Source organism: Ranitomeya variabilis, chromosome 7, assembly GCF_051348905.1.
Source record: "Ranitomeya variabilis isolate aRanVar5 chromosome 7, aRanVar5.hap1, whole genome shotgun sequence".
NCBI lineage: Eukaryota > Metazoa > Chordata > Amphibia > Anura > Dendrobatidae > Ranitomeya > Ranitomeya variabilis.
The window spans coordinates 135,261,408-135,284,243 of NC_135238.1; the positions used below are offsets into that span (position 1 = coordinate 135,261,408).

The 22,836-nt window shown below is 39.4% G+C and overlaps 1 protein-coding gene across 1 annotated transcript in view; it reads left to right on the forward strand.

The window, feature by feature from the left end:
• The window catches only part of KLF7 (KLF transcription factor 7), a 223,429-nt gene that overhangs the window by 190,515 nt on the left and 10,078 nt on the right, over window positions 1-22,836 (forward strand). Inside the window, exon 3 of the mRNA XM_077275731.1 lies at window positions 8,308-8,431. Within this exon, the coding sequence (XP_077131846.1) occupies window positions 8,308-8,431 (124 nt within the window). The remainder of the gene's footprint in view (window positions 1-8,307; window positions 8,432-22,836) is intronic.

The window sequence follows — 22,836 nt, forward strand, 5'->3', positions numbered from 1 at the left end:
AAAAAATATTCACATGTGTAAAAAAAAAAAAAAAAATGTCCTAAATAAATAAAAAAAATATATATATTGTTTCCATAAATACATTTCTTTATCTAAATAATTTAAAAAAACAATAAAAGTACACATATTTAGTATTGCCGCGTCTGTAACGACCCGACCTATAAAACTGTCCCACTAGTTAACCCCTTCAGTGAACGCCGTAAAAATAAAAAAAATGGCAAAAAACAACGCTTTATTATCATACCGCCGAACAAAAAGTGGAATAACACGCAATCAAAAAGACGGATATAAATAACCATGGTACCGCTGAAAAGTCATCTTGTCCCACAAAAAACGAGCCGCCATACAGCGTCATCAGCGAAAAAATTAAAAAGTTATAGTCCTCAGAATAAAGCGATGCAAAAATAATTATTTTTTCTGTAAAATAGTTTTTATCGTATAAAAGCGCCAAAACATAAAAAATGATATAAATGAGGTATCGCTGTAATCGTACTGACCTGAAGAATAAAACTGCTTTATCAATTTTACCAAACGTGGAACGGTATAAACGCCCCCCCCCCCAAAAAAGAAATTAATGAATAGCTGGTTTTTGGTCATTCTGCCTCACAAAAATCGGAATAAAAAGCGATCAAAAAAGGTCACGTGCCTGAAAATGTTACCAATAAAAACGTCAACTCGTCCCGCAAAAAACAAGACCTCACATGACTCTGTGGACCAAAATATGGAAAAATTATAGGTCTCAAAATGTGGAGACACAGAAACTATTTTTTATTATATAATATTTTTGCAGGACGAGTTGACATTTTTATTGGTTCCATTTTCGGGCACATGACATTTTTTGATCGCTTTGTATTCCGATTTTTGGAAGGGGGAGTTTTTTATGCTGTTTCCGGTGTGGTGAAAGTGATAACACAGATTTTTCCTTCAAGTCAGTACAATTACAGCAATACCACATTCATATATTTTTTTATGTTTTGCCGATTTTACACAATAAAAACAAATTTATAAAAACAAATAATTGCTTTTGCATTTCTGTTTTGTGAGAGCTATATATTTTTTTTATTTTTCTGCTGACAGCTGTATTTCAGCTTGTTTTTTGTATCACCATTTTTAGTATTTTTATTTACATTTGATTTTTTGATCGCGTTTTATTCCACTTTTTGTTTGCCGATGTGATGGAAAGGCATAGCTTTTTGCCTTTTTTTATGGTGTTTACTAAAGGGGTTGACTAGTAGGACAGTTTTATATTCACGGTCTCTTTGCCTGCATCATGCTGCTCTCAGATGAGGTCGACAGATTCTCTTTAATAAGCAGCTTGAGAAGGGGTTGGATACAGTCCTAAAAAACTTCAGGTTGTTAAATATGTCTTTTCACGCTATTGGAGATTTTGTTTTTTGCGGTAATTGAGATTCATGGCACGTTGATTCACTGCAAATAGAATATTTTAAAGAATTAATCAAAGGCCAGCTCAGCAAAAATGCTACAATGAAGGACTGGGGCGGAACAGGGGCCTGATGATACAGCTTGTCTAATTCATGATGAGCTGTGTCATTCCTTACTCCAGAAATCTTAACTGGAGTAGGATTTGTGACAAGGCACACAATACTTTTCAGATGCATGACTTTAATTTTTTAAGATCTAACAATCTATTATTTTAAAGTTGATACTGGATATTCTAGTTGAATTTAGAGCTTTCACATATAATTTTTCTACCTTTTCTTCTGCTTTTCTCTGCACTATGTATTAGTTAGGCTTCATATAAATGAAAAATGATGATACACGTTGTTTGGAGCTCCTCTTGTGGTTGTCATATTGCTGCCTATGGGGATTATACAGAGATAGAATGTCTTTACAGCCTGAAACCTTATTCACATTCAAGGTCCATCTCCATCAGTTGTCTTATTAAAAAAGCTGTTACCTCTTTTAAAGCATAAAGGACAAAATAAAGAAAATAACATTTTAGATTTCTCAGGGTCAAGTATGCTTGGACCTTTTGTATGGTGGCCAAATGCATAAAAGAACAAGAAAAATAAGGATTTTCCCAGTACACATTCTGTTACCACGATTATATCTGGTATTTGACAGGCCACACACCTCAGCTATATATTTGAAATGTGGACATTCGTAAAATGTATCAGTACAGCTCTTCCAGAATACAGGAGATATAGATTTATTTATGCAGATTCTTTGCCAATTTATTTTCAAGTTAAAGAGAAAAAGATAAAGGCCCCTGATGATTTCTGTAGAATACCTGAAAAATATGTTGATTTTATTTTACTGATGTGAAGTCAATCTTAATCCAGGTAAAAAAAAAAAAACATCCAGGTCCATTTTTAGACTGTGTGCACATTGGTGCATTTTTGTGGCCACGCAGAATTAGCCCATATACGCTATGGAATCCTTATGTCAGCAAAGTCAGTGAGACTCCTGAAGTGTTTTTTTTTCCTTTCTGGATTTGATGTGCGTTTAAATCCGCAGCATGTCAATTCTTTGTGCATTTTTGCCTTTTGACCCATTGAATGCACAGGAAAAAATGCTGCAGGGTTTTTGCTGCCAAGAGATGCAGAAACCTTGAAGAAATTACTGAAAGCAAATACTCAACGTGCGCACATAGCCTGAATGGGAATTCATGTTAAAGAAGCTTTTAATGAATAGTAATGTTTTATTGGCGCTGTTAGGCAGAGGGACGAATATACTTGGGTCAAACTTGGCAGCAGACCCTGCAACAAGTTGGTGCCCATCCAGATCTCCACTCTTTTGACATCCATATGTTGAAGATCAGCTGATGGTACTTATTGTCACATATCCTTAGGACTTCCAGGCCCAAAAAAGGAAATGTAATAATAATAGGGGATAACTCAGGAGACTCTTTGCGTGGAACAAGACAACTACAGGACACAGTTTTATAAGTGGTAAAGTCTATATTATCACACGGTGATTCAAACAGGTGCAGAGAGAAACTCAAGTCCACAACACTTGGTGTAAATATTAAATGCAGCATAGCAGTCTATAAGAAACTTCAGAGGAAAATGCAATCACGCAGAAAGTCTATGAAGCACAATTATTCTTGAGGATACTTGACACAAATAAGTCCTTGTTTTAGTCCAAACACAGATAGATATGCTTATAAGGCAGTTCAAATAATATCTTAGCTCAACCAGGGAGGCCTGGGTAAAAGTCTCAGGTTTTTGCAGAGCAGCAACAGCTTACATGTCCAGCAAATGCAGATGGAAGTAAACACGAGCAGCAGATGAAGGAGGATTACTGGAACTGGTGTATGCAGCAGGAACTCAGAGCAGAGTAGCAGGATCACCACACAGGTTCACAGGAGCAGGTATATAGCCAGGGAGTCACCAGAGTCAGGAGCTGGATGCAAGGCAGAATACTCTAGCACAGACTGAAGGCTGGGGTGGAGTTTTATAGCAGGAAGACACAGTGCACATGAGAACTAAGACGCCATCTTGGAAAAGGGCAGTAATGCACAAAAGGTAATAAAAAATGTTCAGAGTCCTTACAGGAAACTTGTCACCTGACTCATGATCCGGGGTTTATATTTCAAAGTAGTAATGAAAAAAATGAATGAAAATATTTGACTGATTGCTATAGTAGAACAATATAGAATATATTGAAAGGGAATCTGTCTCCAGTTTTCTCCAACCCCATCTGAAAATAGCATGGCGTAGAGACAGAGAACCTGACTCCAACAATCTATCACTTAATGGGAGGCTTGCAGTGGTTTAGGTCGAATCACTGCTTTATCTGCTTCAGTTTTTATCTAACAGTTCTCTGACTCCTGAGCTCTGTACAACCCCGCTGACACCACTGGCAGCTTTCTGCGTACACTGTGCATAGGCAGAAAGTTGCCAATCAGTGCTGGGCGCGGGGTTATACAAAGCACATGAATAAGGAGGACTACATTGCAGCAGGTTTACAAGTCCTCAAGGGGATATTCTCGTATTGATAAATCTGATTTTATCAAAACTACAGCAAGTGACACATCGCTGAAATCAGGGTCTCTGTCTCTACATTATGCTGCTCTCTGATTAGATGGAAAACCTGGCTCTCTTTAAACAGACAGGAACTCTTAAAATAAACATACTGAAATCTACTGAACATACATGTAGCATACTATGCAGACCTGTGGTTGAAGTAAGTTGCTAAATAGTAGAGAATAGTCATTAATATGATTCATTGATATTATACTGATTTTATGATCCTCCAAAAAATAGTCTTTTCACACACATTTTTACAGATGTGAATGACCTAAAAGTCCTCCACTGTTCTTCTATTGCTGTAGATAAAACTCGCACAAGTTAGATTGCAGCCCATCTGGTCCTATTGCTGTCCCCGAGATAAGTGATGATAGACGGGTCTTTACCTATCATGGCCATATACATTAATGTAAAGGTGATCAAAATAGACAAATTACACAGGTCTACCAAAGAAAAGCTATTTTCAGGTGCCAAGGTTTTTGGAATAAATTTAGGGTATTTTGAGGGCGCTGAATTGAAAAATCCCATTACTTTTGCTGAATTGATTCTAATTTTTGAGATAACTCATCCATGTAAATAATGTATTCCCCAATGTGACTTGTGTGTGATAACAAATGCAACAGCTTTTTGTCTTTTGACTTTTTAACAGTGTCTTAGGTAATGACATTTCTCGTATGATTCTTTTGTATTTCAATTTGTAGGCTTACAATGCTATACAAGCCACTTTTTAATGCTAGAACTCTACTGTCATTAATTCATTAACTACTAAATATCTCAGAAACTAGAGCCAATCTGGCAAAACCAAAGTCATATCCTTAATCAGCACCATAGACGTCATATAACACCGCTCAGACATTGTTGGCGCCAAAATCGCTGTACCCCGGTGCACGCCTGCCGAAGAGAGACCTTCATTGCATGAAAAGAAATTTATTTTTTATTTTTTTTATTGTCTCATAGACGCTAATCTACACCCTGTCCTAGTCTTTCCCCAATGTCATTAAACATTTATTGCCAGTTTGCACAAATATCAGTATGGATTAAGATTAATTATAATTTGGTAACCTGTTAATATTTCATATGTATGGACTGTCTGCCTCTAGGCAGATTTGTCTTATTTTTTAAGACGACATTATTCTGGACCAGTACAAGATACATAAAGAACTGTATATACAGTATAGTTACCCTAGAAATATATAATATCTATAAAGAACTGTAAACTAGTGGACAGAAGGTGGATATACCTCGAAGGGCATGTGCAGACGGTCAGTAATCGGCAGGGCTTTGGACGCAGCACATGTCTGCTGCCGTCGATTTATCTTGCTGAGACTGTGTGTCTCCACAAGATAAAACAGACATGCTGCGGTCTGGAGAGACGTACTACATGTCCGTCTCCAAGTGAGACATCTCGACACTGCACAAGTACCACAGTGTCCAACCCGCAGTGTTTACTGGCTGTGTGCACCTACCCTAAATCATAAGCATGGTCAGGGAGGAAACGTACCATTCAAGGAATAAATGCAGCATTTATTCAAGTTCAGTGTATTGAAAAGGCCAATAAAATGATCTCTATGATAGGAGACTGTGCAATGTTACTCGATAAACTGCTTTAATTTCATTGTACTAAGTGCCCACCTTTACCTTAATGCATGGTGCTATGTGGAAAAAAAATCCAAAGAAGTTCATTCGAGCTACGTTTATTAACAAAAACAACCTCTAATCTTCTGAGGGTCAAAAACCCCATTTGGCTTGGTTTAATAGGTCACCTCCACATTTAGCTTTAAGTAATACTGGAAGGATTGGAGCCTAACCTTTTTACTCCGGCCCCAGGCTGGGCAATGACTCACTGTCTACCAGAAGACAGATGCTGCCTTATAAATGGTGGATGAGAATGAAAAGAATTTATCAGATCTCAAGTATTCTCTTAGATGATGATTACCCAAAAGCCTTGCAGAAATAATTCCTTTTACGGAGTCTGAGATACAGCATGCAATTTATAAGCATTCTTTTCCAATTACTATTTTTGTTGTCTGATGACAAATCGGCTAAATTTGAACTTAGAAAGGTTTTTTCTATTTAGAATTTTAAGGTTGACTTTACCATGGCAAGGCAGTTATTCTTTCAGTAAGAGAGAACCATTAACTTCAATGTGTGGGAGATGTATAGTTTGTACAAGAGATATTGCATCAAATGTCAGACATTGTGTACTTTACAGGTCACAAGCTAAATGCAGTTCTTGTCCTTTTTAACTCTTTCAGATCTGGATTAATATGTTTTATTACACGTACCACTTCAAATTTTCGGATATTAAAAAACAAAACTAGGTAAATGCAAGAAAAAGGTAATTGAAACAATAAGAATCAGTCCTGAATATTAGGAAAATGTTGGAAATTAGAGAAGGAAAACATACAACATAGCTATAGAGCAAGAAGTAAATGGTGGCCAAAAACATTTGCTGTGTTTAACTAATTCCAGACCGCCCGTAGACTATAAAACATCAAGATGTCCTGCTGTGAAAGACTGAATTTTGTCTCACAAATGTGACACTTAGACCCTTAATGATTGGTCCCCAAGTTTCAAAAGCATCTGGGAGGATTACTGTTAGTTGGCCCTGTTTTCAGCTAGGAATTTAGTGGACATGTTCTCTTCTACTATTTACTATTTGCATAAGCCAAGCAGGCACTGCCAAGTACTGACAATGGATGTGCGAACATTGCATCTTATTCATACAATGCGTTTCAGAGTCAGGCTGGCTCCTTCAGGTATAGTGTATAAAAGGTATATACTGTAGCTGAATAAGGAATGAACCTGACTCCGAAACGCGTTGTCTGAATAAGGATCCCAGGTCCGCACATCCATTGTCAGTATGTCTTGGATTTTCCCGGGGACCACCTCTCCTTTTCCTGTTTGGTTTATGTACGTCTCTTCCATTTCCACAAGTATGGAGTTGTGCCGAGTCACAGCATAGGCAAGTGAGCGAATACGGCCCTTTGCTCGTCGTGCCTATTGCTGGGGATAGCACATTGGGAGTGCCTCTTTTCTCTCCTTTTTCTATAATCTATTTACTATTTGGATTTATCAAGAAAAAAAGTCATCTCAGATCGTTGTTGCTTATTGGGGCCCATTATTTGATTAATTAAATACCGTGTCATGCAGTAATTACCCTCTAATTAATATACGGTGAATGTATTGAGTGAGGGGGCCTCTGAGACTTTAGGGCAATAAATTAAACCTGAAAAAATGCCCAGAATTGCAAATGAGAAGATGTTGGTGTTGAACTGACTAAATCATCCAAAGTTACTTCAAGTTTGACTTTTCTCTCTTTTCTTTAGCATGTGCAAATGTGTGAAGCTAGCGAGAGGCCTGTAAAAATTAGATTTAAAAATGGGATTTTTTTGTTATGTGTTATTAGGAACTGGGAGGTGATACCTGCAAAACCTTTCTTTAGTTTAAGAACTGAAGTAATTACCAGAAAATGATTACAGAACCAGTTCGTTTTCAAGAAATACTAACAATTAAAATTGTTCTTATTAAGGGATCTCGGACTATACTATATCCAGAACAGATCAGATCTCGCTGCCTCATTTTGTGTTCCCAATATTGGCAAAGAATTGGGCTTGTTAAAGTAAAGGCGTACTAACTGCCTATTAGTGCTTACTCACCAATAAATGTCTAGTTTTACACATGGATTTCTAGCACGTCAGAGTCCTTTTAACTGTTGAGAAAATAATCACCATTTCCATCTTTTTCTGTAAAGCAGTACTGAGAGGGACAATGTGCAGAATACCAAAACTCCGCACCTTCAGTAACAGCCACAGGTTATGCCATACACATCTCTCAGGATAGTCGTCATGTTACATACCGTAGTTACATATTAATACAATTGAAAAAAGTCTAATGTCCGTTTGTGAATATACCATTGAAGCTATTAACTATACAAAGGTGACCCTACATAAGGCTTTGTGCTATATAACTCACTTCTCAGTATCTCCTTGGCCCCAGGGACTGGATTGAAAAATATTCACTGACTCATGCTCAGAATTGATTGATCGTGTACCTGATATAGCAATGGCTGCATTGGGGCTGATGTTCTCTGGGTAGCTCCTACAATACCAGGACAACAGCTACTTTTAGTGAGCATGAACCTTTCTGAAAAATTACTTTCCTGTTTGACATTGGTGTTTCTTGAGAAATATCATCTAGACAGCTAAATCCATATCCAATATCTTGACATTATTTGTTCAAAGTAATTTTGGAAGTTCAAGTTTGCAGTTAAACTTCCTAACATATGTATATATCTTTGTGATCTCTCCTTTAGGGGAAAAGCCATATAAGTGCTCCTGGGAAGGCTGCGATTGGCGTTTTGCCCGGAGTGATGAACTTACTAGGCACTACAGGAAACACACAGGGGCAAAGCCATTTAAGTGCAACCACTGTGACAGGTAAGGCACAACATCACAATGAAAATCTTGACATTTTAATATTATTCTGAGCATTCAATTTGTTGAAATGTCCGACTGCATTAATTGTAAATTATGTAATATGAGATGACTGCTCTAATTTTCCAGGGATAGTGTAGACAGGCACATCTTACTTCTTTATATACCAATCTGAAGCAGAGGTTGCCCAATTGTTAACTTTAGATCAAGCTATTTTCATGGATACTTTAGTAGGAGATTGTGAGCAGTTGTGACACCATGAAATTGCTGACAGCGCTACATAGGTGAGGGGAAAAGCGGTTTAAGCATGCCTAGCTTGATGGTCATGTCACGTGTACGGCCGAGGATAACAGGTTTTAATATCCCTTGTGCTAATATTGCAAGCGTCTTGTGGACTGTTCTTCCCGTGGCCAGCGTTCACAGGAGATCGTGATTTTTGCTCCATATAGCAGTGCTGAAGCTCTGTTATGTGTAGCACAAGCGATTGGACGATGGCACCTTCAAGTCTCCTAAGGAAACTATTGAACACAGTAAAAAGTAATACAAAATAAAAGGTTTTAAAAAATATTGAAAAAAATAAAAAAACACAAACGTTCAAACCACCCACTTTGGCTACATATAAAAATAAAACAATAAAAAAATTACACATATTTGGTATCGCTGCATTCTATCAAAATATAAAGTAAATTAACCCAATTGGTAAACGGCATAACGATTAAAAAATCAAAATGCCAGAATTACTTTTTTTGGTTGCCGCAACATTGCAATACGATGCATTAAAAGGCAATCAAAATATCATATCTACCCCAAAATGGTCTCAATAAAAATGTCAGATTAAGCTGCAAAAAAAAACCCATCACCCAGCCCCAGATCACGAAAAATGGAAATGCTATGGGTCACGGAAAATGGCGACAAATGCAAAAACTTGTTTTCATACAAATATCAGAATTTTTTTCACCACTTAAATAAAAAATAACCTATACATGTTTGCTATTTGCACACTTGTACAGACCAAGGGAATCATATTGCCAGGTCAGTTTTACCATAGTGTAAACAAAAAGCCCCAAAATTGTGGAATTGCACTTTGAATTTTGCAATTTCACCACACTTGGAATTTTTGTTCCTGTTTTCCAGTACACTATGTGGTAAAAATCAATGGTGTCATTGAAAAGTATAACTCGTCCTGCAAAAAACAAGCCCGTTACCTTTTCGAGCATGTAATATTTTTTCTCATCCTTTATTAAGATACCGTTTTGGTTGCAGATTTTGATGAAGTATTTTTGAGTTAAGGCCAAGAGTATATTCAAAAGTAATGGGAAATATAAAGAAAAGGTTTTCTCAACATCACTCTTCAGGAGCACACAGCTCCCCAGCCGAGGGGACAGTGCACTCCTGATCGATCAACAGTTCAGAGCAGTGTCATAGTTGCGCCCCTCACCCAGACTGTGCACTCTCCATTGCTGCCAATGCTAAGGGGCGGCTTTGCCTAGGTGACACTGCAGAAATTCAGTGAACAAGAAAGAGCTAGTAAATACTGCGCTCTTTTTTCTAGGAGACTGGCCAGACTGACTAATAGACTGCAGTGTTGGCCAGTAACCTGGGGAACGAGCAGTAAACCATAAAAGTAAAAATGCTGTCTGTTCTTAAGATTTTTAATAACAAGTACATTTTCAATTTTAACCATTTATGATTACGAGATGAATGCTTTAAATTTCCCTGTACTGCTGGATCCAAATCTTGATTTGCCTCACAAAATAGTGTACCAAAATGCAGTGGCATTTTTCCCCAAAAACCACTATGTGCAAAATCTCCTTAATAAGAGTATTTGCAGATATATCTGTACTAATACTACAGATTTTAATTCTAAATTGGTCATCAAACATGGTTTATAATATGTTAGACTGTATGAGATGACCGAAAGAGATTTTTAAGTTAACACTTTGAATACAATCACCTAGTTAAAATGCCATCTTCATTATCAAGTATCTGAATGGCAAGAAGTCTCCCAGACGGTAGAAGCATTCTTGTGTGCGGATGAGAAGTGGAAGGGTGAAAGGAACAGAGTGCTAGAGTAATTACAAGTGACAGCCCTGACATTATCATCTTATGAAAGCTGGATAGTTGAGGCCTAGCAGGCCAGGCAAAGCCTCGCTCAGGCTATTGTCAACGTTATTGAATAAAGATGTGCTTTTAATCGCATTAGAAAAGGGCTGAGGAAGATGAGTTATCAGGCCAAAGAACTCAGGAGTAACATTAAAAGAAAAGGCCAGGAAAATGTCTGTAATGCAATCACCATTATATATTTAGCTACTGGCGAAATAACAGGTCAGGAAACAGGAAGACAGTTTTTGCCTTTGATTGCAAGGAAATGTGTTTTCATGAACATCCTGCCTTTCCAAGACTTGGCCTCCCCCTCCTGTGCCATCGTATTGTTAAGTAACACAATCCCGAATAGATAACGGCCCCTCGATTTCATGTATCTGGATACCGTGATTCGTATCTTGACATAATTGCCGTTTCTGTGAATTATGAGGATGATTCTTGTGTTATTCTTTTGAGTATGACTGAGATTTTATTAAGCTATTTTATATTCACTTATATCACACGGAATTTGGTGAAAATATCTTATTCAGTGATTTCACAGAGAACTATGCCCCAGCAGCCTTTCAGCTGAACTGCTCTAATTTCTTGCCTACATATTATTCTAGCCTATGCTCATTTACCAGTGTGCGTGCCAAGATAAGCTGTACCAGCCGTGTAATTATGCTTCAAATATATCAAATGATGCAGAAAATCCTGGGCCCTGCAAATAATATACTAGCATGTGTGCTCATACACTGTACCGACTGTCTACATGCACAGTATATTTTAGGCTTTGCCTATAATTTCTGCCGCTCTAAATTATACAGTTTTCTATATTTTACAGCTACTAAGTGTGTTCATGCTGTACCTTAACATTGCTTGTTGTGTACTTATTCTATTTCTCCCACTAATTCACACAGGGCGTTTTTGCTGCTTTTTTTTTCTGCAGCAAAACCTGATCTTCTTGGCAGGAAAAAAGCTGCATCAAAAACGCAGGTTAACCCCTTAAGCCCCAAGGGTGGTTTGCACGTTAATGACCGGGCCAATTTTTACAATTCTGACCACTGTTCCTTTATGAGGTTATAACTCTGGAACGCTTCAACGGATCCTAATGATTCTGACATTGTTTTCTCGTGACATATTGTACTTCATGATAGTGGTAAAATTTCTTCGATAAGACTTGCATTTATTTGTGAAAAAAACGGAAATTTGGCGAAAATTTTTAAAATTTTGCAGTTTTTCAAATTTGAATTTTTATGCCCTTAAATCACAGAGATATGTCACACAAAATACTTAATAAGTAACATTTCCCACATGTCTACTTTACATCAGCTCAATTTTGGAACCAACATTTTTTTTGTTAGGGAGTTATAAGGGTTAAAAGTTGACCAGCAATTTTTCATTTTTACAACACAATTTTTTTTAGGGACCATATCACATTTGAAGTCATTTTGAGGGGTCTATATGATAGAAGATAAACAAGTGTGACACCGTTATAAAAACTGCACCCTCAAGGTGCTCAGAACCACATTCAAGAAGTTTATTAACCCTTCAGGTGTTTCACAGGAATTTTTGGAATGTTTAAATAAAAATGAACATTTAACTTTTTTTCACACAAAATTTACTTGAGCTCCAATTTGTTTTATTTTACCAAGGGTAACAGGAGAAAATGGACCCCAAAAGTTGTTGTACAATTTGTCCTGAGTACACCGAGAGCCATAAAAATAAAAAATCATATTTTTTCACAAAAATAATCTTTTCGCCCCCAATTTTTTATTTTCCCAAGGGTAAGAGAAGAAATTGGACCCCAAAAGTTGTTGTGCAATTTGTCCTGAGTACGCTGATACCCCATAACTTGGGGTAAATCACTGTTTGGGCGCATGGCAGAGCTCGGAAGGAAAGGAACGCCGTTTTACTTTTCAATGCAAAATTGACAGGAATTGAGATGGGACGCCATGTTGCGCTTGGAGAGCCACTGATGTGCCTAAACATTGAAACCCCCCACAAGTGACACCATTTTGGAAAGTAGACCCCCTATGTAACATCTACAGTAGATGTGTGGTGAGCACTTTGACTTACCAAGTGCTTCACAGAAGTTTTTAATGCAGAGCCTTAAAAATAAAAAATCATATTTTTTCACAAAAATGATATTTTCGCCCCCAATTTTTTATTTTCCCAAGGGTAAGAGAAGAAATTGGACCGCAAAAGTTGTTGTGCAATTTGTCCTGAGTACGCTGATACCCCATATGTGGGGGTAAACCACTGTTTGGGCGCATGGCAGAGCTCGTAAGGAAAGGAGTGCCGTTTGACTTTTCAATGCAAAATTGACTGGAATTGAGATGGGACGCCATGTTGCGTTTGGAGAGCCACTGATGTGCCTAAACATTGAAACCCCCAAAAGTGACACAATTTTGGAAAGTAGACCCCCTAAGGAACTTATCTAGATGTGTTGTGAAAGCTTTGAGCAGCCAAGTCTTTCACTACAGTTTATAACGCAGAGCCGTGAAAATAATAATTATTTGTTTTTCCGATAAAAATTATTTTTTAGCCCCCAGTTTTGTATTGTCCCAAGGGTAACAGGAGATATGGGACCCCAAAAGTTGTTGTCCAATTTGTCCTGAGTACGCTGATACCCCATATGTGGGGAGAAACCACCGTTTGGGCGCATGGCAGAGCTCGGAAGGGAAGGAGCGCCATTTGGAATGCAGACTTAGATGGAATGGTCTGCAGGCGTCACATTGCGTTTGCAGAGCCCCTAATGTACCTAAACAGTAGAAACCCCCCACAAGTGACCCCATATTGAAAAACTATACCCCCCAAGGAACTTATCTAGATATGTTGTGAGAACTTTGACCCCCAAGTGTTTCACTACAGTTTATAACGCAGAGCCGTGAAAATAAAAAAATCATTTTTTACCACACAAATGTTTTTTTAGCCCCCCAAATTTTTATTTTCCCAAGGGTATCAAGAGAAATTGGACCCCAAAAGTTGTTTTCCAATTTGTCCTGAGTACGCTGATACCCCATATGTTGGGGTAAACCCCTGTTTGGGCGCACGGGAGAGCTCGGAAGGAAAGGAGCACTGTTTTACTTTTTCAGTGCAGAATTGGCTGGAATTGAGATCGGACGCCATACACAGTAACATAGTTATTAAGGTTGATGGAAGACTTTAAGTCCATCTAGTTCAACCCATAGCCTAACATGCCCTAAAATGTTGATCCAGATGAAGGCAAAAAAAACCATGTGGCAAGTAGTAAGCTACACTTTGGGGAAAAAAATTCCTTCCCGACTCCACATACGGCAATCAGACTAGTTCCCTGGATCAACGCCCTATCAAGGAATCTAGTATATATACCCTGTAACATTATACTTTTCCAGAAAGGTATCCAGTCCCCACTTAAATTTAAGTAATGAATTACTCATTACAACATCATACGGCAGAGAGTTCCATAGTCTCACTGCTCTTACAGTAAGGAATCCATGTCTGTTATTATGCTTAAACCTTCTTTCCTCCAGACGTAGAGGATGCCCCCTTGTCCCTGTCTCAGGTCTATGATTAAAAAGATCATCAGAAAGGTCTTTGTACTGTCCCCTCATATATTTATACATTTAAATAAGATCACCCCTTAGTCTTCGTTTTTCCAAACTAAATAGCCCCAAGTGTAATAACCTATCTTTGTATTGCAGACCCCCCAGTCCTCTAATAACCTTGGTCGCTCTTCTCTGCACCCGCTCTAGTTCAGCTATGTCTTTCTTATACACCGGAGACCAGGACTGTGCACAGTATTCTAAGTGTGGTCGAACTAGTGACTTGTATAGAGGTAAAATTATGTTCTCTTCATGAGCATCTATGCCTCTTTTAATGCATCCCATTATTTTATTTGCCTTTGTAGCAGCTGCCTGACACTGGCCACTGAATAGGAGTTTGTCATCCACCCATACACCCAGGTCTTTTTCATTGACGGTTTTGCCCAGAGTTTTAGAATTAAGCACATAGTTATACATCTTATTACTTTTACACAAGTGCATGACTTTACATTTATCCCCATTAAAGCTCATTTGCCATTTATCAGCCCAAGCTTCTAGTTTACATAAATCATCCTGTAATATAAAATTGTCCTCCTCTGTATTGATTACCCTGCAGAGTTTAGTGTCATCTGCAAATATTGAAATTCAGCTCTGAATGCCCCCTACAAGGTCATTAATAAATATGTCCATGTCGCGTTTGGAGAGCCCCTGATGTGCCTACACAGTGGAAACCCCCAATTCTAACTGAAACCCTAACCCTAGCCTTAACCCTAGCCCTAATCCTAAGCCTAGCCCTAACCCTAATGGGAAAATGGAAATAAATGTTTTAATTTTATTATTTTTCCCTAACTAAGGGGGTGATGAAGGGGGGTTTGATTTACTATTTATAGCATTTTTTTTTAGCGGATTTTTATGATTGGCAGCCGTCACAGACTAAAAGACGCTTTTTATTGCAAAAAATAGTTTTTGCTTCTCCACATCTTGAGAGCTATAATTTTTCCATATTTTGGTCCACAGAGTCATGTGAGATCTTGTTTTTTGCGGGACGAGTTGACGTTTTTATTGGTAGCATTTTCAGGCACATGACATTTTTTGATCGCTTTTTATTCCGATTTTTGTGAGGCAGAATGACCAAAAACCAGCTATTCATGAATTTCTTTATGGGGGGCGTTTATACCATTCCACGTTTGGTAAAATTGATAAAGCAGTTTTATTCTATGGGTCAGTACGATTACAGCGATACCTCATTTATATAATTTTTTTATGTTTTAGCGCTTTTATACGATAAAAACTATTTTATAGAAAAAATAATTATTTTTGCATCTTTTTATTCTGAGGACTATAACTTTTTTATTTTTTTGCTGATGATGCTGTATGGCGTCTCGTTTTTTGTGGGACAAGATGACGTGTTATTCCACTTTTTGTTCGGCAGTATGATAATACAGCGTTGTTTTTGCCTCGGTTTTTTTTTTTATACCGCGTTCACTGAAGGGGTTAACTAGCGGGACAGTTTTATAGGTGGGGTCGTTACGGACGCGGCGATACTAAATATGTGTACTTGTTTTTTTTATTATTATTATTTAGATAAAGAAATGTATTTATGGGAACAATATTTTTTTTTTTTATTTAGGAATTTATTTATTTTTTAACATGTGAATATTTTTTTTTTTTTACTTTATAACATTGCCCCAAGGGGGGGCATCATGTTATAGTGTCAGATCGCTGATCTGACACTTTGCAGAGCACTGTGTCAGATCAGCGATCTGACATGCAGAGCAGCAGGCTTACCAGCGCTTGCTCTGAGCAGGCGCTGGTAAGCCACCTCCCTGCAGGACCCGGATGTAGCCCCGTGGCCATTTTGGATCCGGGGCCTGCAGGGAGGAGACGCTCGGTACAAGGTGAGCACATCGCCTTGTACCGAGGGTCTCAGGGAAGCACGCAGGGGCCCCCTCCCTGCGCGATGCTTCCCTGTACCGCCAGAACGCTGCGATCATGTTTGATCGCAGTGTTCCGGGGGTTCATGTGCCAGCGGTGGTCCCTGACCGCTCCTGGAACATAGTGCCGGATGTCATCTGCGATAGTCAGCTGACACCCGGCCGCGATCGGCCGCACTCCCCCCGTGTGCGCGGCCGATCGCATATGACGTACTATCCCGTCACTGGGTATTAAGTCCCAGGTCACCTCGACGGGATAGTACGTCATATGGGATTAAGGGGTTAAGGTGCACTTTTGGTGCATTTTTTGTTGTGTATTTGGTGCGTTTTTTTTCTCTTTGTCCATGCTAATGTCCTTGAATTTTCAGCAGCAAAAGCGCAGCAAATAATGATACCTGCGTGTTTGCTGCGTTTTTTCAACACCCATTCAAGTCAATGGGTGAAAAACGCAGCAAAAACGCTGAAAGAAGTGACATGCCCTATGTCCAAAAAGACGCAGCAAAGCACAAAATACTGATCACACTAAAAAACAATGTGTGTGCATGAGATTTCTGAAATCTCATAGGCTTTGCTGGTACTGTAAAAAGCAGCTGAAAATTTGCATAAAAAAGCGCAGCAAAAACGCTCTGTGTGAACTTACCCTAATACTGTCTGTTACATTAGTGTACTTATTCTATTTCCCCCTATAATACTGGTTAAAGGAGTTTTCCAGTTTATTTAAAAAATTGACAGCTGCAAGTCACAGGGATCAAAGAAGAAAATAAGGTATATGTGAAGATGTGATGTTGTGGGTTATAATAATCACCTAGGCAGGTTAACGATGCAACTATTTTTTATTCCATACATCCATGGTTTTACAACAAATCCAGGTAGATGGCCAACATACAATGTCCCCAGTACACAAGATGCCCTCCCGGGGGCCAATAGTCCCACTGATCCCTCAACCCTAGCAGGGGTATCCAGCACAGCCGACAACCGATCTCCAAAACTTCGTAGGCCATCCATCCATCCACTACAGCCTGGATCCTCTCCCCCCAAAGTGACTCTCCCCACTCCATAACTAAACATGTGGCTCAGGGGGATCAGCCCAATGAATGACAGAAGTGTACACACCATCCCCCTTAAACATTAGCTTTCAGCTGAAAGAATGAAGAATATTCCAGCAGCCCATCACCTGGGATTGCATGTGAGACCCCCTGTAGTGACAACTCCCCTGGATCTACAATCCCCATCCACACAATGGGACTAATGACTATAAGACCAATGGAATGATAGAGTTCCTTGATTACTACTCTTAGGTTAGGCAATATTTATGCATAAGATCTAGCCTGCATGTCTTCCTCTGCTTACTATTACTGAATGGAAACCTTCAAATCATTAATAAAACACAGCAAGCACATATCTAATAAAATACAACAATATCGATGCTCCGTGCAGGAAAAGTCTGCATCCTGTAAAGTAGTGGACTCCGCTCTACAGGCATTGGTCCAATAGTCTTAAGTCTGTGGCCAGTTCCTCACAGTACTGCTTCAGGGCTGGCGTTCTGACTGTCTCCGCCGGGGAATGCTAGCGATGATGACACGACTACCACTACTGTCCAATGCGGCCACTGACTGCCTGCAGGATAAGAAGGCTGGTGGCTGGGATATCTTTGCTCTTGGTCCAGGAGAGACCATCACAGCGCTAGCATTAAGCAAAAAGCAGATTCCATGGGTTAGTATATCCTCTTTCCTTCTTTTATTCCCATGACTTGTTACTGTTGGATTTGTAAATATGTTAGGCATCAAAACAGTTGGAACAAGTATATATTTTTGTGTTATTTTGCAATAAAATTTTGGAACATTTTGGTTAGTAATCTTCTTTCATTACATAAAAAAACAATGACTTGGCTTTTCATAAGGCCAGATTCCGCCCACAGACCAAGTGCGAGGGCCTGATTCTATTCCAGTGTTGCTTTCTACTACTTGATGAACTGCCCGCTGCAGTGAGATGCGCCTCTTAAAGAATTTGACACATCTCTCAATTGCCTGTACTACCTCAGAAATGTTAGTTCGGTCAGGGACTTGAGTACATTTCTGTCATAATTTAGTGTCATAAATTATCATGAATTAGTCTGGTGTGCTTAGTCGCACCTCGTACTGCCCCAGATCTGCCCACTTTCCTAAAATGTGGCGTAAAATGTTTCAGAATTCTGTCAAGAATGCCTTGATGAATCAGGCCCATATTATCAGTCCAAAGTGCTAGTTCAAATTTTGAGTAAAAGATGATCTCCCTGCCTGCGCTCTCCACTCTTCACCTTTCACAAAATCCACAGACTGCCCCCTCCAGTGTCCACAATTAGCGCTCATTTCTTCCACTATGGAGACCATAGCTGTCAATTAGACTTATGTTCGACGTCTTGCATTCCATGCATGATGAGTCTTCAGTGTTGTCTGTGGCTCAGAGCTGTGGCCTCACTGGAGTCTCACGTGCTGTATTGGAGTAAAGGCGATAAGAAGACAAACTGTGAAGGTCCCTGTTACCCTACTTTATTTGCTACATTTAGTAAAAGGATAGGATAAAAAGCATATTAATATAAGTCTCTAATGTGATTGTTATTCTGCCCAACTGTCCTAACCTTAAGGGCTCCAAATCCTTCATTGCCATCCCACATTTAAAACTGTATTCACAAATATGCCAAGTTCAGCATTATTATAAAATATACTCATAACGAGGTTTTCCCCTTTCACAAGATCTCAGTCTCTGGGCAATGTTTGTTAAGAAAAAACAAGCCGTTCTTTATTCACCCTTCCTGGGTCCATTGTTGAGTTTCCACCACTGCTCGTGGTGTCTGATATTAGCTGCAGTGCTATCGTCACGTCGACAGGACGGCAGCCAATCAGTGAGCTCAGAGGATCTAAGTGGTGCATTTTGCCTACATGAGCGGAGGCACCGAGGTCAGTGATTGGCTGCCGTTCTGATGACGTGTGTTAGTGCTGCAGCCAATATCAAACAGCGGAGCAATGGCACAGTGGCAGCGGGGAGGGTGAGTAATGATTTTTTTTTTTCTAAAAATCTGTGTCCAGAGACGGGATTTTCTGAAAAGGGAAATCCCTTTTAAATTTGTACAAAAGAAGAAATATTCAGGAACATTACCAAGCAATCTTCATTCTAAAATTACCTTCTTATAAGACTTGCTATGGGCCTTGTTCACTTGCAGTGCTTCTGACATGTTCTGTGACCTCCGTGCATTACTCCCACAGAATTTTTACAGCATTTATTTCTATTGAGTACAAAGAGACAAAGCAGAACAACAAGAGAAAAAAACTGCAAAGTAATACAAAAAAAATCTTATGAAAATCCAACCAAAAATGCATAAAAGAGTGCATATAAAGGCTACAGACACTTCTTACATTGGCTCAATGTTGATAATAGCTTTGTCTTGATCAAATACCAAAGCGGTTAGCGGCAATACTAAAGCATTTTGACATCAAGCTATAAGAATGTCTGTATATCTTTACAAATGTATCCTGGCTTACATGTATCTTGGCTGATGTATATCAGCTTACGTTACGTTACCATCTATTACAGTTGTAATACCATTTCTGCAACAAAGCTGGTTCAAAAAAACACCCTAGCTGAATATTCAGTTGCCACCTGCTGTCCAGCTTCTGCCTTCTCCTAAATATCAGTGGAGTCCTTAGACACTGTACATTAGCCACTTATCAACCTTTCCACAATTAAGCAGTTTTGTACCTTGAAATGACATACGCCACTTATTCGTTTTTACAGTGCTAATACTAATACGTCTCATCCCCTAGCGTTATCATAGGGTGTATACTGATGGGAGGTGCAGCCTGAAGAAGGGGCAGTGCAGATGGGCGAAGTTGGATACTAATAGAAGGGGGCTGATCAGCGTAGTATGTAGTCTAGGGATACTGCAGTGCATACTGCCCACCCTCATCTTTGAATTGGATTTTTTTTTACCATTTCACATTTTTTTCTCTTCAGACATAGTGATGAGAGGATAAGCATCTTCCTGTTAAATATATGGCAAATGTGATGACTCATGCAAGAAATATTTTAATTGTTCTTTCCAATGGTGTTTTTAAGCCTGTATTAGATCATTTGCAGCAGCTAAAACAAACAGGGCGCCATTTTTTAGTGGTCAAACTATTCTTTTTAGTCGCCGCCAGATCCACAGTTAAAATAATATTCTCTTCACTGGCGGACACAGAGAGAAAAGGGCCCCGTGCAAGGACAATATATGGGCCCTTTGCAGCCCAAGAATTCCTAAAAATGTAAAATTGCACCTGCTTTGGGGGTAGAAATGGGCCCCCTTACGTCTAGGGCCCTTGTGCGACTGCACAGGTTGCACCAATGATGTGTCCGCCCCGATTCTCTTATTTCTGAATAAGTTTTAAGGGAACTTGTGGGATATAGACTCCCCCATTCCCCAACCTCACCCTCAAATACTGATTTTATTGTGTTTTTGTAGCCAAATCCCCTGTGGAAATTTCCCTCACTGTGTGAACATGGCTAATGGGGGTCAAACACATCGTAGAATCGACTTCATGCTTTACTTGCTGTGATTGCGATGTTTTACAGCTGTAAAAAGATGCATTTTCATAAAATGAAGTAGAGCAAATTGACGACAATGCTAGCAACAGCAGTTATACAACAGCTTTATCAAAAAGAGAAAAGTTTTCTCCCTTGCAAGACCTATTATTTCCTGGAAAATGTCATTCTGCATACACAGAAAGATGCCAAGTAACTTGGCTTTATGTTCCTTAGACGCTAACAAAAGAATGTGATACTGTACCATCGCTGCTGTGCTAATAATATGGAGGAATGTATATTACAACTAAAAAGCGTTATACAGCCTTTTTTAAATTCATGGCTTTTTCTTAGGCATGCACGTTCCGCAGCCGTAGGCATGCATCGAAATCATGGCCAAAGTCGTATATATATACAGTATATATATGTATATATATGTTGTGCGGAATTGGTCATGGTACATAGGCGCGGTCACAGAAGGGGTATGTCCCAATATTTAAAGACAAAGACTAACATGTAATGATGTAATCCTGCATGTACACAGTATTTGTGCCTCTACTGAAGCCCCTTAGTAGTCATAGAATATAATGGCTCTAAAAAATGCCTCCCACAGGCACCATGATACTGTAAATTCCTCCACACAATTTACTCTTAGTATGATAACCCCTCAGTGTCCCTTGCAGAGTATGATGCCCCTCTAGTACCCTCAACAGAGTATAATGTGCTTCCCACAGAACATTGTCGCCACATCACGCTGCACAGAATGAAGACCCTACAATGCTCCCATACAGTATGTCCCACAGTGCCCTACAGTCACTCCACCCCAATGCCACCACAGTATAATTCCCCCAATCTTCCCTCCACAGTATGATACTACAGCCTCCACACCCAGTATAATTCCCTCATTCCAGCATAGTTTATTACCCCCACAACTTCACAACAGAGTATGATCCACCATAGCCCCACCTCACAGCATGATACCACCACAGGTCACCCCTAAACATTATGATGTCCTCATAGCTCTCCCACACAGTATGATGGCCCCCCACAGAGAGAATGATGGCCATCAGCACCCCACAAAAAGCTACCCACCTAGCCTAATTCCCCCAATGTGCGGCTTCGCTTTGTGCTTAGGCTCCGTGTAATCCAGTGACTCAGTGGCATACTCTGAAAGGTGGAGCAGGGAGGCCATGACTCCTTATTGCACCATTGTATGCAACTGTATCTGCATCCTAAGGAGACACTGGGCAGGTCGGAGTGGTGACGCTCGGCATTTGGCCCGCCTGATTCATGTGGTACATAGCAGATGTGTGGTCAAGCCACAAACTTGTCAATATTTTATCTACAGTCAGTTAAAAAATACGGTGCACCCTTTTCCAACAGCTGACCGCATGGGGTACCCTTAGTTGTTTTTAACAATCCAATATTGACAGCTTATTCTAAGTACAAGCCATAGGTTATAAAAGGCCAGATCACCCATTTAACATATATTTTATCATTTATATTTAGATTAGTTTTCAATTAATATTTTAAATGTTTAAGATATTCGACCGTATCCATCGATGGTAAAAAGTGGCAAGTTTGTATGTGTCTGCTGCAGCTAAGAACAGTACTGAGCGGAATTCAGAGTCTAAGCACATACTCGTATTGTCAGCATTGTCCAGCTGACATAAAAGTCGACACCCTGTTAATTGTTGTCCTAATGAAATAAACTGCATTAGTTGGGAGAGGAAAGAGAAAACCCAGAGACCTTAAAGCAATGCCTGAGGAACTCAGTCTTTCTAGAAGGACATTAAGGATATGGAAGCTTTCAGACTGAGACTAATGGATCCTCAACAGATGGTTCTGAAGGAGCAGAAGGCTCAGGGCAGTGGTGGGGGGAGAGGAAAGGTAGCTACACAATGAAACATTCATGGAGCTTTTATAGAGCTGGATGAAGGCCTCTTGTATCTTTCAAGCTTCCTTCTTCTACTCCAATGATGGCTCTCTTTTACTCTTGATATAACATATTTTTGTGAGTCGTGCAGAAGGGCTGTTTTTGGTAGTTACTAGCAGACATCAGTGAAGTTCCTGTAGCCTCACTTCTAGAGATCTCTACTTGGGGACTACATTTATTTAATGCCATGTCAGAAACTCCTACAAGTAACAGCCGTACAGAAGAGTTCCCTGCATAGATTTTTAATGCCAATATTAATGTGTCTTACCAATGATTTTTATTTTTAGCTTGGCTCCTCTTGAGAACTGCTGACATTAGGTGCATGCTATATATGTATTACATGCTTTTTGCATCACTCGATACTTGCCACATTCATACACGGCCCTTTTTGCT